Here is an 18537-nt window from a genome sequence, read left to right as displayed (position 1 = left end):
ATTTCTTGCTCACCTCTTCTAACTGGCACTACACAGGCACACACAGGGCTGGCGCCTAGTAGCCAGAGGTTGAGGGAAGGAATCCGTCACTCAAGGTGTAGAACTAATTCCAAAGTCAGATTTCATGTTAATTAACCTGAAGCCACAATTTAGGTTTTAAAGAAAAGATTTAAATGAATTACAGGTGGTCTGACTTTGTAACTCAACGTGTGTCTTACGTTGTACCTCAGGGCCGCTCTTTCTAGACTTGCAGGGTCTATGTGGTCATTTCTGATTTATTCCTGCAGCAGTAAGCAAACATTTGGGAGGAATGCCGCTATGGGTTCACGGAGAATTACAGCGGAACTTGAAGCCTGTTGTGTTTCTCTGACCCACCACCATCCCTTTATATTCACATTTTAAGTAACTTGAAACCACCGAATTTTAGCTCACTGAGCTGAGTATGAGGATGCTTTGTGTGGACTTCGAGGATGTGGAGGGTGGCTGTGCACATCGCTCAGCCTTCTCCCCTTCCGGGTCCCCAGATGGGCTGATGCACAGTTCACCCCGACCCAACACTTAGACGTTCCGAGAGACCGGCGCTCCTCCTGAGCAAGGAGACTGGAAAGCGGACCCTGTGGACCTACCTGACGGGATGGCGTACCCAGGCATCTGCTCGTCATTTCATGGGCTCTGAGTTTTCCTCCTCAAAGGCAATGGACTGATGTGAGATCAGAGCGTTGCAGAGCAGTGTGGCCAGAAAGACATGTGGGGACACTGACAGCACCCTCAGAGCCCAGGCGCCTCAAATGTCCTGGCTCAGTTCTTGGTCCCATGATGGGCATGTGTGACGCCCCCCCCAACCCATTATTGGTTCAGATATTAGAAATTTCGTGCTTAGCCCCAAGGCATACCTCACTGTACACTGCTCCTTTTGAGAAGAGGTGAGGGGGAGGAAACAGGGAGGAGGGAGAAGAGAGAGGTGAAAGATGGGGTGGAATGGAAAGGAAGGGAGAAAAAGAAAGAGGATGAAAAAAAAATCTCAAGGGGCTAATTCCACCCCTACCCCTGTGAACAAATTAACGCATCAAGCAAAACAGAAAACAACACCAAACCGAAAGAGCTATCACAAATCATATTAAAGATAACAGTTGACTTGCTGTGCGAATTCACCCCGAGGCTGTATTTACCTGGACTGCTCAAGAGGCTAGCCCTGTCCCCCAGGGTTGGCACGGGACGGTACTGGTGGTTCTTTGAGCCTGGGTACATCCAGTGGTACCTGCCAATTTCCATTTCAGCTCTGCTGTTCACTGCCAATTTCAGGTGGCAAAGAGTCAGTGTCTCTATCTCCAGCAAAGATTCTACATCAGCATTTTAATTTATTCTTTTACCATATAGTTCAAGGAAACGGGGCGCTCACAAAATATGCCACTGAATTGCAACCTTTCAGTATCACCTTATCAACTCAGCATAATACACGGAGAACGTTAGTCTCCTCCTCCATTTTTCAATTTAAATAGACAAAAATCACCAATATTGTCTTTTCTTTCTGTATTTTCTCCATCTCCCCCCAAGTCCCGCCCCTTAGAATGATCATTTTGGGCAGACACTATTTACAAGGAAAATCTGGCTTCTCACCATCGTATGTGTCTTTCTGTTTCTTTCACTTTCAGACCCACAGAGCATCATCATTATTGTAGCTACACAAGCGAGGGTGAATCCAGGCTTGCTCTGACGGCGCCTAGTTCCAGCCTGCAAAGTATGGCCAATGACCCCATGGTCTGCTGAACCTTGGATGAAAACTCCTGTCCTTCCACTGACATCTGCAATATTCTGTCCCTTCATCTTATCTAAGCTCAGGACTTCAGTCTAGAATGTTCCAGATTAAATCCTGTTCCAATGATCTCCCAGTGTCTTTATAGAGAAACGGCTGCTGGTCTTGGGCCTGAAACACTGCTTCCTCCCACATGAGGTGACAAGGGGCCTCCTGGAGACTCAGGCCCTTATCTGGTAATCTGACTATATTTCTTACTTCTTAGGGGATTGGAGAGAAAAATATCTATCAACTTGCCTGACACAGAATCAGATGCTGGTAACTCTTAGTTGAATTACAACCTTGAAATCCCTAAGAGACCATAAGGTCACTCTGGCCAGTTTATAGGTGAGAATCCCATCAAACCTAATGACGGGTTACGTCCTCTTGGGTGCCACAAATATTTAAGGATTAAAAAAATGGTGCTGACACTGATGTGGGTAACTATTCCATCAGAAGAGCAGGTTATAATGCCCTGGGCACCTCAGACCACTGAGGCTAAGGACTAAGCAAACTGCCATGTTGTGAGGCAAAAAGGCTACTGCCCTGACTGGGTCCACTGAAAACCTCACCAGCTGTTACGAAAACCCATCTCTGCTCTCCACAATCTCTGAAAACTCTCGAGGTATTTCCACTTGGGAAGTGGAGACCTACGTTTCTAGGTGGCGTTTCAGGGCAAACCTTTTTGGCTTCAAGGTAAAGTAAAACTGTCTTTTAGAGACATTGAAAAGACAGTTAAAGACTTTTAATGACATTTGAAAGGGGAAAAAACGATGCGAGGACAAGAGCAGAACTGCACAATAAAAGTATTTTTACTGCTGCTGGTTTTGTCTTTAATGAACATGATGACGCCTCTAATTTACAGCGTGCTCACCGCGTGCTGGTCACCAAGCGAAGCACGTTGCACTCGTTACCTCAGGATCTTGTTTTTTTACACGAAGTCTAAAGGTTTTTGTTCTTTTTTCTATGTGTAACATAGGCAAAATTATCTAAGTCAATACATTTTTAAGGACTGTCACCTGTTCTGATTCTTTCCACCGCCAGTCACCTTAGTACCTCCAATGTTTGAGTCATGATCACGACAGCCCTTTCAAAAAGAATCTTTGCTCAATCTACAGTTGTCACGTCAGTCAGTCCACAATTTCTTTAGTTGGGCTTCTCTGATCTCTCATGGAATACTGGACACACTTCAAAATTCCCCACTGGTAATCGTGGGGATCCAATTTCCTGAAGCAATTTATTTTAGGACCCTGTTTAGGGTCAGAGGAGATGGATCTGCCTGGTTCTGAATTTCAGACGCCCTCTAATCATGCATTAAGTTCACATCAGATTCCCTCGTGAGCGATCACACCTTAGAACAGCTGGGATACGCCGATACCTACAAACGAAGACGGGCAACGGAAAGGTAAGTCCCTTGCCCGCGATCATGCAGCCAGGGGCCTGTGCACTTGCTGTAATTTTCTACTCTTCCGCTGAGGTCTCTTTGGAGGTGAGCTGTGCTTCTCTGCCTTGTAAAGACATTTGTCAGGTCGCAAGCTCCTGAGGTTACTTCAGGGTTCTTAAAAGTTCTGAACTCTCAGCCTTTCCTGGATTCAGATTTTGGGTGACTCTCTCTCATACATGGGTTGCGCTACATTCCCCGAAAGCGGAGAAACCCAGTGGGGCTGGTGGAAAGAACCAGAAGGAGGTCAAGTGGCCTCATGGTATGAGCTGATTTCCTCTTGGTGAGTGGCTGTAAGCCCTCCGTGTCGACCTCAAGCAAGAGGATTCCAAGGAACTCGATCATTTCTATCTGAAAAATTTTCATCCTCCTTGCAAAAAAGTTCTCCCTCCAAGCCCAACACACAGTTGGTGCCCAGTCAACGTCTGCTGCATAAATATTTGGTTGAATGCAGGGGAACATCCTGGGAGCCTGTGGATCAAGCAATGGGCCTCTAGGTCCCCCACCACCCTGACTGCACCCCAGCCAGGCCATGCAATTCAGGGGATCTTTGCACAGGATTCATCCATTCTCTGCCCGTGTCTCTTCACGTAGGCAATCAGGCACAGGCTGCTTGGCAATGACGATGAAAAATCATGGAATGCCCAACGCTAATGTGTTTCCTGAGAAAAACAGGACAGCCAAGCCCGAGACGTGGAGATGGGATCCGCAAGTGGGTGGATGCTTTCCACTTCTACTGGGAAGGCCTTTGGACAACAATTAATCTTTAGATATGAAGGGAAGGAAAATCATGTCTATTTTATATTTCTGAGCCAGACTTAAATAAAGACATTAAATAGCAAATTATAAAATTTCAAAGAGCACAGTATATGTTTCGTTTAAAAGGGCAGGGTCCCAACGCTTAAAAGGGAGTCACGTGAGTGCAAGGAGAAGCCTCAGCTCCTGAGCAACTGTCAAGAAATGGGAAAATGTACAGACCTAGGAAGATCCTGGCTTATGCCCTTCAGAGGGAAGCCTGCAAACGTTCCCCTTAGAGAGGAGAAGGGAGAGGTGGGCAGGAGACTGACTGGTATTCGGGAAGAAGCACAGAAGACTGTGACATCTCAGATGCTACTCATGGATGGGGCTGAGGTGAACGGTGGTGACTGATGGCGAGACACACAACTGGGTGGTCATCGCCAAAGTAGGTATGACAAACAACGGGGACTTGAGGAAAAGAAATCAAAATAATGCTGTGTACACTTTTCCCTCCATTTACTCAGATGACGTAATTTAGGGACGAGGCTGAATAACTAAACTGCAGACTGGTATGCTTTCGGCCATCTAGGAAATGATCACTGGAAGCAACTAAATGACGAAGACTGAGCTTCCTAGAAAGACTATACTCACTGGGCCAGGTCTCTGAAAGCTACGTCAATCCTCCTCCATTTTTAGCTAGTACTTAAAATATTAAAGGAAGCTATAACACCACTATAGGATATAGCAGAGGTCGGCCGATGACAGCCACCTGGTTTTGTAAATAAAGTTTGATTGCAATACAGCCACACCCATTTGTTTATCCTCTATCTGTGGCTGTTTCATGCTACCCTGGTAGCTTTTTTTTTATTATTATTCTTATTAGTCATCCATTTAATACACATCAGTGTACCCATGTCAATCCCAATCTCCCAATACATCACACCACCACCACCACCCGCCCCGCTTTCCCCCCTCGGTGTCCACGTGTTTGTTCTCTACGTCTGTGTCTCTATTTCTGCCTTGCAAACCGGTTCATCTGTACCATTTTTCTAGGTTCCACATACATGCGTTAATATACGATATTTGTTTTCCTCTTTCTGACTTACTTCACTCTGTATGACAGTCTCTAGATCCATCCACGTCGCTACAAATGACCCAGTTTCGTTCCTTTGAGTAGTTACAACAGACTGTGTGGCCCACAGAGCCTAAATATTTACTCTTGGGCCCTTTACAGATCAAGTATGCTGACCCATGATATCAAAGATAGCTCGTAAGGCTTGAATATACAAAAAAGGTAATGCAATTAATCAAATCCTACAAAACAGGAAAGTATTTTACTTTCTCTTATCACATATTCTCTGGGCTAAGGGTCCAAATCCTCCTCTTGGGCATCATCAATTCTCCTCTTGCCACCAATCAGCAAGATGATACTCCACAGAATGGTCCCTAAGATGAGTTAGCACCCTTCTGCTCCTATGACGTGAGCTGAGAGGACAGAGGAAGGATGATGTTTCAGAGAGGAACATTATTAAATGAATAAATAAATGAACAAATGAATACACAAGCAGGTACATTTGTGAAGCTGGGATTGTAGCCTCCCTCTCTTAACAGCCACCTTCTTCCTCTGTCCCACAGCCATCCTTATTTCTGGCCAACCGTCTCACATGGAGGTACACTGGGTCCCAAGGAGAAAAAAGCAAGGGAGTATCTCAGAACAGTCCAATTTTTCACCAGGCCCAGTGAGGGGAAACTTACGTCATGGGGACACTGGCTATGTCACATGTTCTCAGATACAGCAAGGCTGTAAGTCACGTTATGAAGATTATTAAGTTGGCGTGTACTTCCAAATAAGAGAGAAACACAATTTTTAACGTTACAATCTGAATTCAAGATTTCCACTCAATTTCAAGGAAGGCAAAGCTACATTTCCGGAAATGAGTCCGAATTCTTTGTCTAATGAATGAGTGAGGCCGAGTGTTTAAAAGGATGCTAATGGAAACTATAATACCAAAGGAGGAGAGGTATCAACTGGCTTGCTGAGATCTTCTCCACATTTAAATTTTCTAAAAAAAAAAAAAAAAAAAAAAAAAAAAAGCGAGCTGTATCATACCTACCACATATGTCCAGCACCATCTGGCCGGCCCCGCTTTTCTCTACAGCCTTATCCCCAGACACCCTCTCTTCAAATGTCCTCCCTGGCAGATTCTCATAGGAAAACACTGCATCTACAACCTTCTCCATACCATAAGTATGTAGTCAAATCAGAAAACGTCAGTAAAAATCTCAACATCAAATAATTCATAAATCAGCAGGAAGAGTGTAACATGTTAAATGTGTCCCTCTGGGTTTTTAGCCTATAGATCATATATTCTAGAGGAGTGCTTTCCTTCCTAAACAACAATGACAAAAAGGAGGGCCAAAAGTGTACATCTTTTGCTACATTAAAAAAAACAAAACAAAAAAACCCCAAACACCTAAGACATAAAAAGATTTAAATGGATGTGTTCATTTTTTAATCAGGTCAACCATTTGAATTCATTTCTTACTTTGACTATGTCCTGCAACTTATTTTAAACTACACATTATTTCTGATTTTCTACATTTTTCTTTTTATGTGCTTAGAAATTTAATTTGATACCTGGAGTTCTGAAATTTATTTGAGCAATGATTCAGAGGAGCTAAACTAGCCTGACAATTGTTTCCGTAGATTCCAATTTCCTACATATAATAAAAATAATTTTCTTAACAGATACTTAGGGTTTTTTCCATCCGATAGAGCAAGTGATCCAACTGTTTTTCTGCCCCTACATTACACCCTCCCAGCGACTCTCGATGCACTGGTTTTCACAAATGAATTGACATCAAGTAATACTCGACAGGAATAGAAACCTCACTCTCATCTCTTTATTACTGAGTCCCGTGATCCAGTTGCTTTCATTCTGTCTTATTCATTTCCTCCACTTATTTCATTTCAGTTAATATGCTCACTCAATTCTCGGCACTTTGATTTAATTTAATGCTTCCAATTTAAAAACTGTCTTTTGTAATAATTTGGCATTTCTTACATCCGTCTGAGAAAACCTTCTTGCTTTCTGTGAAAATTCCTGAATAACTGCTAAATTACTTCTTGTGAATTTCGATCATCCAGTAGGGTTCGGTGACAAAAGCTATGAGGCTGTTTGAAGAAACAGCTCTCTTTGTCCTGCTGCAACTCCTGGGAAATGACACCAGCTGGAAAAGTTGAGGTCAGCTTATAAAGCTAAGTTTAATTTGTATTCTTAGTAAACACTATAATAATTATCTGAAGCCATTAATCTACAAGCTACTGGGTATTAGCCACTGGGTAATAACAGTCCAAATTCAGAGACAAGTACTGCCCCTACCACCGACTATGACAACAAATGGGAAAGGAAGAATGGGGGGGGGGGGCTAAAATACATGTGCGTTAAAACTCTGTGGGAAGTGACAAAATGTAGAGGATTCAATTTAGCAAATTAAATCCCTTGCTGAAAGGCTTAAAAGAAAAAAAGGAATAAAAAACTCCACAGATTCACCCACTCAAGAATTACATAATGCATTCTCTGTGTCAAATTTGTACATGTTAACGTCAATGAAGTAAACACTGATTTTATAAATTTAAAATTAAATCTAAAGGAATCCTGGAGTGGCAAGCAGCTACAAACATGTTTATCATTTTATGCCTCTGTGTGTGCCTTGCATGACAACGGGCGAACAAACGGGGCAAACTACAAATGTGATACTCATGTGAGCTCTGACCCTGCGTAGCTGGCAGATGAACTTGTTCGTCTAGCCGAAGCTTAGTAAACAGGCTACCCTCCAGATCAACATTTCTGGTGGGTCACGGGGCGATCACAACCCCTGCTGCTGTGGTCAAAATCCATCCCCTGGCCCGTATTCTTACTCAAGCATGTATTATACATGTGACGGTATCGTGCAGTAACTTGGTACTTTTGAATTACTTAACAAACAGCTAGTGTTTATCCATTTCGTAATTTTTAAAGTTCCTCCAGGAATTATCTTCTGCTTCTAATTTTGTTTCTGAAACCACAGCTAATGAGTTTTCATATAGAGATTGCCAGGGATGTAGTGACAGCCTGTAGATTTCCGTATTAAATAATAAATACTTAACTAACATAAAATAATAGCACTCCGTAAGAATAAATGATGGTGAGAACCGCAATCGCGTAGTAAGGATTTTACATTGATTTTCTGTCCCTTTCTTGCTTTTGGAGAGAAAAATGAAAGGTATGTCTTTTGCGGAGACCAAAGTGGTTTTTATCTGCCGCTGGCAAACACCATATTAATAAAAAGTGTGTTCTAAGCATCTGTTTTAGGGAAAAATCGCTACAACTGTGATTGGCTTCCTCACAACAATGCTATTATCCCATGATTATATCCCCCAAGCTTTGTCTCTAATCGTCACGGAAACGAGCCTTTAAACTTTTATCTCAGTTCCTCAACTTTATAAATATTCCCAAGTGTTTCTCTTACTGCTATTTGGTCATTCACGTAAATGAAAAAATATATACATACAAGAAAAGGCAGGGGGTTTTGGGGGAGCTGGTTTTTGTTGTTACTGTTTGGGGGGCGGTAGGTTTGACGCAGGGATTAAGCTCAACAACTACCAATTTTAGAAATCTAAGCGCTATGGACTTAATGCCACTGAATTATTCACCTAAAAATGGCTAAAATGGCACATTTTATGATCTGTATATTTTATCATACTTTAAAAAGCAATTCATTTAAAAAGTGAAACTGCTCTGTTTAGGAGAGAACGTTATGCAGGGATCGCCCTACCCAAGCACGCTGGTACGGTGAGATTCGTGAAATTGCCGTTTTTGTAGGTCTAAAATGGTTGACTATCAGCAATTTCAGACCTACATACTCTTATATAAAACATACCTGCACCTCTATCAGGGAGAAGGACTATTGTTTAGTGACGGTCAGTGGATGTCAGGGTCACGAGAAATAACCCTAGCACGGGTAGCGTTTGATATAAAAGCCACTGCAGGCACAGAATATGTTCTTGTGCCTTTACAGCAGTCTGTAACTTTGGGTGAGGGAGATAAATTACAATGCAGTGAGATGCTCTTAACCTCACACGGGCTGAGCTGATTCCACCGGGTGGCAAACCTGAATCGCTCATTATCTAGGAAAAGACAGATTAATTTTAGCTTCTATTTTCTGCCACCTTCTTACCGCAAAACACTTTATTTCTCCCCCACAAAAACCATTCCGTATGTCAAGATCAGGATGTTTTCTAAGATGCCCTTTGAGGAACAGGACCTGTGTGGATTTTCCTCCCACAAATGTCCAAGTCATAGATAGCAGACACCCCACCCCGCACCTCCCCGCCAACGCCTTCCATCAGCACTAGCGGACAGCGCTGACGTTCCCTCTCTCTCAAGCTCCAACTGTAAATGGTTATTACATATCAGAGTCAGATACACGGAAATGGCAATCGCATTAAATACGAAAATTAGAGAAGGTCCAAAATCACTACCGCATCAGCGGAACCGAAGCGTATTTAATACGCGTGCCCCTCCAGTTGCCCCTTGGCATTAGCAGAAAGCAATGCATCCCATGTCCCTGGGATATAACATGCAGAACCTAGGACCTCAGTTAGGACTCATTATGGTAATTAAAACAGTTTCCCCAATCTAGCTACCCAAGGTGACAGATTGCGGACCTCCTTCTGTGCAATACCGCTTTCGGGAGAAGGGTTTGGACCAGGAGGGGACTGAAGAGAGGCTGCTCTATTCACTTAACATCAGCCTCCAGGAGGAAAACCACCGTGAAAGCAGACCAGGCCATCCGGATGGTTTCAGAGGCTATTTTACACGAGACGCAAACCGGGCTACCCCTTTTGAAGCCCCCAGTGAAAAGATTTAAACAGGCTATTGTCAGAACCCTGGGTACCTTTTCTCTCTTGGCTTTGTTCAGTATTTTCCTCGGCTGCAGTTTCCATGGCTGGCTTCGTACCATCCACCAAAAATGCTTTGCCCGCTCCCCCCAATACACACTTCTCCCCTCCTCTTCCTTTTCTTTTGGGCCCCCCTCCGGCTCTTATTTACACCCGCGTGATTGAGAGCTTCTGTTCTTCACTACAGAAGATTACAGTCCCTTCCAAGATGCAGAAGTCTCGTCGGCGTCAATCCCCCTCTCTGCCTACTGGTCCAGAAAGATAACTGCCAGGCAGCCGTACGTCACGGAGAATCCGGTTATAAAACCGCCACCGCCTGCCCCGCCGGTGCCGAGTCCCGATGCGGCTCCCGGGGGGCCCGCGCCCCGACCGACAGGGCTGCGCCTCTGGCTGGCCTACGCGTGCGCTCCGGCTCCCTCCTTCCTCCTCGCCAGCTGCACCCGATGAATGCTAATTAATTCTCCCAGGAAAGAATAGACTTGTGACATCACAGCAGGGGCTGTGCAGCGGAGGGGAGAGAGCCCCCTCCCACCACGTGACTCAGCGATCGGCCGGTATGCGTTCTAGCAGAAAGCGTGTCTTCGCACAAGCAAACTCTTTCTTGCCCCTGGGACCCCTTGGCGGGGCATCACCGTTTGTTTTATTTCATTTACCCCTGACCCTGGCAGGATCTAGTCAAAGGACATGCCCAGGGTCTCCATTTTCTTTTTCTTTCTTTAACATGTGTCTTTCCGTAAGAAGACAAATATCATACGGTATGACTTATATGTGGAATCTAAAAAATGATACAAATAAATGATTTACAAAACAGAAGGAGACTCACAGAGGTAGAAAACAAACTAATGCTTATCAAAGGGGAGAGGGGAGGGATAAATTAGAAGTTTGGGATTAACATATACACACTACCACATACAAAACAGATAACCAATAAGGCCCTAGTGTATAGCACATGGAACTATACTCAGTATCTTGTAATAACCTATAATGGAAAAGAATCTGAAAAAGAATAGATATGCGTATATATGTATAACTGAATCACTGTGCTGTACACCTGAAACTAACAACGCTGTAAATCAACTATACTTCAATTTTTAAAAATGTGTCTTTCACACAACCTCTAGCGAGCTAGCTAGGCTGACTATTAAAGAGGGAAGAAAATGGACATAAAGAGAAAGAGGACCCAAACATAGATTTAACAACAGCAATGTAGCAATTCAGCAACAGAACCTGTTTCCTGGTCTACAGCTAACGTATGCGATAGTAAGAGAAACTTCAGCTCAAGCGCAATTCAAACAAAAGTACCCATCCCTATTTAAAAATAATCATAATATGCTTATTTTTAAATAATAATGAGTTACCAAAACAATATTATTAAAATATTAATAATACTTTGGTGACTCCTTAGAATGAAAAATCAAAACAGAGTGCTTTTTCTTATTGGATGTGGTTATTTCTATACGGAACTTTATTCCGTAGAACCCCGAGGCCAAAGGCTGCTCTCAAGAGCGTTCTAAATGCTCAGCAGAAAGCCTGTTGTAACAACGATACTGACTGCTGCTTTCACAAGTCTTCTTGCATCCCCAGATACTGCTGGACCAACGTTCCCAGCCCATCTAAGCATATAAGCTTTTATCGTGGATATAAGCCATGTTTCCAAGCATCGTTAATTTCTGCACCATTTTTAAAGCATTTGTTTGACCCACTTAGCTTCACTGTCCCTACTTAAAAGATTTATAGAAACTCAGTATAATACCCTCAAGGTCCATCCATGGAGGCTAAGTGAAATAGGTCAGACTGAGAAAGACAAATACCACTTGATTTCACTTATATGTGGAATCTAAAAAACAAACCAAACAAAATAAACAAAACCCAGACTCACAGATACAGAGAAGAGATTGGTGGTTGCCAGAGGCGAGGGGGATGAGGGGGGCGAAATGGGTGAAGGACGTTAAGAAGTACAAACTTCAGTTATAACATAACAATAAGTAAGTCACGGGGATGTAATGTACAGCATGGGAAATACAGTCAATAATATTGTATTAACTTTGTAAGGTGACAGACCTTAACTAGGCTTATTGTGGTGACCATTTTGCAATGTATACAAACACTGAATCACTATGTTGTACACCTGAGACTAACATAATATTGTATGTCAATTATACCTCAATAAAAAAATTTCTAGAAACTCAAGTCAAATACAGGGATGACCACTGATAAGCACAGGGTGAAGGGTTCCTGATTCAGAACAGTCCACTAATTGTTTGGGTTGGACACCCATCTTAGAAGCAAACATAAAAACAGGTCAGACGCCACCCACTCTTAAAAAATCCTCTCCCGGGCTTCCCTGGTGGCGCAGTGGTTGAGAGTCCGCCTGCCGATGCGGGGGACACGAGTTCGTGCCCCGGTCCGGGAAGATGCCACATGCCGCGGAGCGGCTGGGCCCGTGAGCCATGGCCGCTGAGCCTGCGCGTCCGGAGCCTGTGCTCCGCAACGGGAGAGGCCACAACAGTGAGAGGCCCGCGTACCGCAAAAAACAAAACAAAACAAAACAAAATCCTCTCCCAAGTTTTGAGGGTCTGTTGCTCAACACTTAAAAAAAAAAATGTATAAGATCCTGAATCAAAATCCTCTAACAACCTGATCTGTTAATGCATTAGTTTGAGATAATCCCCGAAAGTCTTCTACATTCAATACCTCTGGCCCTGCTGAACCTGAAAAGATTTTGAAAACCAGTTCAGCCTTTTCCAATATTTTCTTTTCATTTTACATCTCATTTTCCACTTGAAGCATCATCCTAGGCGACCACGCCCACAATCAACTATCCCCTTAAAATATGGCCCCAGCCAACTTTATTGTCTCACCGTGAGGGGATTGAGAAGCAGGGCAGCCTACGATTTCGAACTTGCAAAAAGAGATGCAGATCTGACGTAACTAACCTGCAAAGGAAAACCTGATGATATGTCCAAACAGGATGGTCTTCAAACATTTTTGCAAAGACGGCTTAGATACATTCAGACAGGAAGATGCCAATTGTTGTTTTGTGACAGGATTGTTCTCCCTCAGTAGTTCAAGTGAGAATTAATACCAAAACAAAATTCAGTTCAACACAAAAGAGAACAATTATGATTAGCTACGTTATCGGGTTTTATTTAAAAAGTGTAATCATTCCATCAAAAGCAAAATCATTCAATTATAGAACTGGCAGAATAGAATAATTTGGGGGCGCTATTAATTAAGAATAGCGTTTTACAATGTTGGTGGAAGTGGGCAGGCAGAATATGAAAGACATTCTAAATTTAAGGGCAACTCTAGTTCTATATGAGTCATGGAAATCACAACCGCTGGACAAAATATTCACAAATTCTCCAGTTGATACTCTGATCTCCTTTTCACCTTGAAAAACTATAAATAGACTTTTCGTCACTTTTGCCTTATTCACAACTTTATCGTTTTCTTTTCATTAGACAATGAGTAAGCAGCCTCAAAACCTCACTGGTGTTTATGACAAATGATGTGAATCAGAAAAAACATGACAGAAAAATTGTTAACAGCCAGAAAGAAAGCAGAGTATACACTGACAAGATTTCTAAGGTGTGCATCCATTTTTGACCAGAAAAACTGACTATGTAGAATAAATAGGATGGGCAATGTCTTCCAGAGCTGAAAATTATTCTTTGAGCCCACGCTTTAAGGCAGTCTGGTTGAAGGTACGAATACTTCTGAAAGCCAAAACAGGAATAACAAATACTGACACAAACTGGATATATTAGATTGAACCATACAAGAATGCTGATATTGACTAGAAGAACGGTAGTTTTCAATGGTTCAACCAGGTAACCCGTGGGCTAATGGGACACAGAGAACCCTTCTAAACCAGGGGAATCGAATCTGGTACGAGCACTATGGTATCCCAGCAAAGGAGAGGAGGGGAAGGGGAAGGGGAAGAGGATTCGGAGAAGCTTCCCAGAACAGAGTTGGCTACCTCAGCACGGTTAGAAACCTGCCGGGTAGGCGAGCGAAACAGTAAGGGCAGGGGAGGGGAGGGAAGGGAAAGATTATTCCCGGAAAAAGTGAAAAGCATACAAAAGGAAAAAGGGTCTTGTCAAAGTGTTGGGGAGATGACTTTCTTGACAGAGGGGCCAGAGCATACGGTGTACGTGGCAGGAGTGGGGTTGGATGGGGGAGGGAAGTGAAGGGAGATGGCTGAGCCAGTAGGTTGGGAACCAGGGAGGTTGAACACCCCACTAATCCTGGAGGCTGGCAAACTCATTCGAAGTCTCCTTAAAGAGTACAAGCAAGAGAAGGGAAGAGTCTGAACGAGGGCATGAGGACGAAGGGAGGATCCGGATGACCCGGATGACGTGTGATTGGATACCTGCGCATGGAGTGGAAAAGAAGGGCGAAGGGCAGTGTGGAGTCTCTAGCCTGGGTGAGTGAGGGCTGGTCAGGCTGTGAACCAATGGGGAAACCAAACAGGAGGAAGACGTTTGGTACGAGAGCTGAGCCTGTACGGTTTCAGGGGTCCCAGGACGTCCTGCGGGAGCTGTCTAGGAGGCATTCGGGAACATAGCTCCAATGGAGAGGGGTTGACCAGAGACGAGGATCTGGGAGCCTTTGGGGCAGAGGTAGGAGAAGTGGACCCCAACAGCTTGAACCACATTGAAGGCCAAAACACAGACGAGGACCAGATGACGGGGTTTTCAACTGGTTTTGATGAAAAAAAAAAAAGGGGGGGGGCAAGTTTCTCCTTCTTCCTGTGTGCGCAAGGCATACATCGGGAGACAAGGCAGCTGATCCACTGACAATGTGCTTCCTGAAAAATTATCACATGCCGTGGGGAGCTGAGACTGCTCGTTAAGAGTGGCGCACCATCAGCGGCTCTCCCTGGAGGGCTCCCAATGAACTCATTCACCGAGCGCGGACCAGCCAACGCGAACAAAGGCGGGTCTTCCGAGCCCCTCTGTTAGCTGTTCAACTGTTGCTACGGGGATGCCACTCATGTCTCTGGAGCAATGCCTTCTCTGTTAGCTAGAGACCCCAGGGGCTAGGGTATTCTCTTACCCAGAGGGAGCTCGTGGCTCAGCCTCAAAGCTGGGTGAATCGGGAGCGCTCCGTGAGGGATTTTCTCTACATCATGGCCAAAACCCCAACTCACGTCGTCTCCCCAGCTCTTCTCCTTTTCCTGGAAGGCAGAGCCCAAAGCCCACCTACTTTAGGACGCCTCCTTGGTTAAATCTACCCACTTCCTCTTCCTCCCACTCTTCCCTTCGAACCATCCCTCTCTGTTATAAAGGCAAGCTCTTCGAATGGCAGCTGTTTCCATTGGAAAGACACGTAACCTGCCTTTACCTGCCTCCCCACACACGTGGGAAGGAAGCCAGATATTTTCAAATTCAAGGTTAAATCACAAGACATCTGGGCTTTGAAAATTCTCAACAGAAGGTGGCAAATTATGGGATGAGCCTGTCAGGGTAGGGAGAAAGAGGATGGGAGCCCTTTAAACCTGAGAACTCCAGGGGCATTAAGGAGACCTTATTCTTGTCCAGAGGCTACTTGCGCTGGCTTCTGGCCCTCAACATGCAGGAGTCGCTGTCACCTCTCCCTGATGGGAGTCCATGTGGGGATGAATGGGTTTCTATCTGTTGGGCTGCTGGGTAAAGGTGTTGGATCACAATCCCACTCCTGGGCATATACCTGGGGAAAACCTTAATTCGAAAATACACACGCACCCCAATGTTCACTGCAGCACTATTTACAATAGCCAAGACATGGAAGCAACCTAGACGTCCACTGACAGAGGAATGGATAAAGAAGATATGGCACATATATACAATGGAATATTACTCAGCCATAAAAAAGAATGAAATAATGCCACTTGCAGCAACACAGATGGACCTAGAGATTATCATACTAAATAAGTCAGAGAAAGATAAATACCATATGATATCACTTATATGTGGAGTCTAAAAAACAATACACTTATTTACAATAATGAACTTATTTACAAAACAGAAACAGACCCACAGACGTAGAAAACACACTTATGGTTACCAAAGGGGAAAGAGGGGAGGAGGGATAAATTAGGATCTTGGGATTGACAGATAAACACTGCTGTATATAAAATAGATAATCAACAAGGACCTACTGTATAGCACAGGGAACTCTACTCAATATTCTATAATAACCTATATGGAAAAAGAATCTGAAAAAGAATAGATATGTATATGTATAACTGAATCACTCTGCTGTACACCTGAAACTAACACAACATGGTACATCAACTATTCTCCAATATAAAATAAAAATCAAAGGAAAAACAAGGTGCCATTTCAGGCAGACATATAGACTCCCACGTCCATCTTGGGGAACCAAACCCCTCCTGGCCCACCTCCAACAGTGCCCACTTTATATTGGTCCGGGCAATGGAAAGAATGAACAGCCCCAGGGGTGGGTGATATTTTCCCAATCTTTGTATACGTTCCTCTGCAATGATCACCAAGTCGTCATACAAAGACTGTAAGCGCCAGCTACCAGGGATACTTGGCCAGTTCCCTATAAGAGCTACAGCGAAAGAGCTGGCTGGACATGGAAAGCAGGGAGCAGACCCAGGGCCGTGTCCAGGGGCCCCACCACACCCCCCTCCCCACGCCACTGGAGATGTGACAGTAGCTCAGGTGGGGTAGAGAGAGGCCACAACTCAAGGAATGAGGGTCTCCTGTGTACCAACACTGCTGCAGGAACTTTAACCCATGCTCTTTCATTCTGCCATTCATGAGGGCACTGAGAGGAAGAATAACCACCCCTCTTGCCTGCACAAAGGAACCAAGACCACAGGGAGCCAAAGGGACTTGGCCAAGCTGGTCAGAGGCCGAGCTGAGCACTGACTCAGCCCACTGGATGCCAAACCTGGGAACTCAAGAGTCAGGCAGCCACGACAGAGTCTAGGTGATCAGGTGAGTCAACTCAGAGAATCTGGGTCACCACCAAAGACTCACTCAGGATGGCCAAAAACACAGGGCTCCGTACATGCCCAGCTGAGGAAGGCTCTCACGTCTGTGTCCTTGCCCACCACCCCTGCTAGGCCAGCTCCACCAGAGACCAACCTTGTGATACCACGTGACCTTTCTCAGCTTTGTCATCTGTTGAAAGGGCTCGTAGAGGACTGTCTTCATCAGGCTATCGTTAGGGTGGTGAAATCCTGCACACAGAGCCTCAGGACAGTTGTGTCCTACGTAGCACTCATGAAGGGCTAGTATTTCTGCCTTGTAAGGTCTCCACGCTCACACCACCATCATACAGGTCCAAGGGGGAGGAAGAGAGAGGAAGGAATAGCTGGTGATCCTCCATCCTTCCAGATCCTTCCCTGTCCCTGAGGAGTTCACTTTTGTGCCCCTGTCTGGCCTGAATGGACTTCTAAGGACACTCCTTACCTCCACATCCACCCCAAACCCCCTGCGCAGGTATGGCTTGGATACAATGCCTGTGAATAAGCTGCGAACAAATCAATGGCACTGAGACGAACAAGGCAATGGCATTAAAAGAGATGTACCTCCAAGGGCGCTCTTTAGCAAACTGTCCAAACTGGTTTCTGGAATCTACACGATGTTGCTAATACCTGGGTACTCAAGACCAAACTAGATTTGCCTCTGATGCTTATTTAAAAAAAAAAAAAAAATCACATAGAGCCCCGCCCTCAGAAGGGCCTCAAGCTTGGTTTCACATGCTGCCGTCAGTATCTTGAAGTTCTTAATAACTTGAACTTTGAACTTCTGTTCTGCAAGTGAGAGCCAATGAGACAGGAGAGCATCCGTGTGAGCAGGGGGGCTATGCGCTCCTTGCCCCTATTTGCGTACAGCGTTCGCAATGCCCCATGCACAGAACGCCCGCGGGCCCATGAGGCACGGGAAGAGTCGACCTGAGTACAAGGTGAGGATGTTCTGTCTACCACTGAGCGAGCACTGGCTCTGTCCCTTGCCGGTCATGGTGACTTGGACAACGCACGCCTGAGCTTCCGTTTCCTCATCTATAAGACGACTGGATAAGATGCTTTGCGAAGCCTGTCCTGGCCCGAACGCCCACCGAGCCTAAAGTGACCAGTTTGGCAGCGTGGTTATAAGAAACAAAAGACATCAGGTAAGGAGCCCTGCAACTCTCACCTCCATCACTCTTCCTATTGACCTAAGTCGTTCTCTTACTGTGCAGGTCGAGTCATTTTTCACCTGCTCTAACGGACGTGTCAACACCCTGCGATGGATTCCACTGGGCTCCCGGCATTCTTTGGAGCAAGAGGCCAACGACTCTTTCTTTGGAAGGACGTGGTGCAATTCAGTTTTTCTCAGCTTTGCTCTGACTAACCTGTGTCCTGTAGCCTCTCAAAGCAGTTACACAAAACTTATCTTCATACTGCTGGCAGCACAAAGAAAAAGGAAACCAGCAAAACCATTACAAAAATCTTTTATAATTAAATCTAGACCCTGTTAACCACTTGGAAATGTATTTGGGAAGCAAAATGGATAAAACTTAGTGCTTTCCAGTAGAATATACAAACACTGAAGGTCATGTTCTAATGTCTGGGGTTTTTCCAAACAGAAATCTGGTAGAAAGTTTTAACTGAAGATTGGT

At 44.6% G+C, this 18537-nt stretch overlaps 1 protein-coding gene across 4 annotated transcripts in view; it reads right to left on the bottom strand.

Annotated features, from left to right (window-relative positions):
• The window catches only part of GPM6B (glycoprotein M6B), a 152663-nt gene that overhangs the window by 33241 nt on the left and 100885 nt on the right, over window positions 1-18537 (bottom strand). The window contains exons 1-2 of one of the 4 annotated variants that reach the window (XM_067723196.1): window positions 9912-10355; window positions 1170-1289 (exon numbers count right to left, since the gene is read on the bottom strand). The exons of 1 other annotated variant lie outside the window; for it this stretch is intronic. In XM_067723196.1, the coding sequence (XP_067579297.1) occupies window positions 1170-1289; window positions 9912-9960 (169 nt within the window). In that variant the 5' untranslated portion in view covers window positions 9961-10355. Of the gene's footprint in view, window positions 1-1169; window positions 1290-9911; window positions 10356-18537 lie in introns of those variants that run through there. 2 more of the 4 variants (XM_067723197.1, XM_067723198.1) reach the window with 2 other exon arrangements.

The sequence above is a fragment of the Pseudorca crassidens genome, chromosome X, assembly GCF_039906515.1.
Source record: "Pseudorca crassidens isolate mPseCra1 chromosome X, mPseCra1.hap1, whole genome shotgun sequence".
In the NCBI taxonomy this organism is placed as follows: domain Eukaryota; kingdom Metazoa; phylum Chordata; class Mammalia; order Artiodactyla; family Delphinidae; genus Pseudorca; species Pseudorca crassidens.
This window is presented reverse-complemented; position numbering and strand designations above follow the sequence as displayed.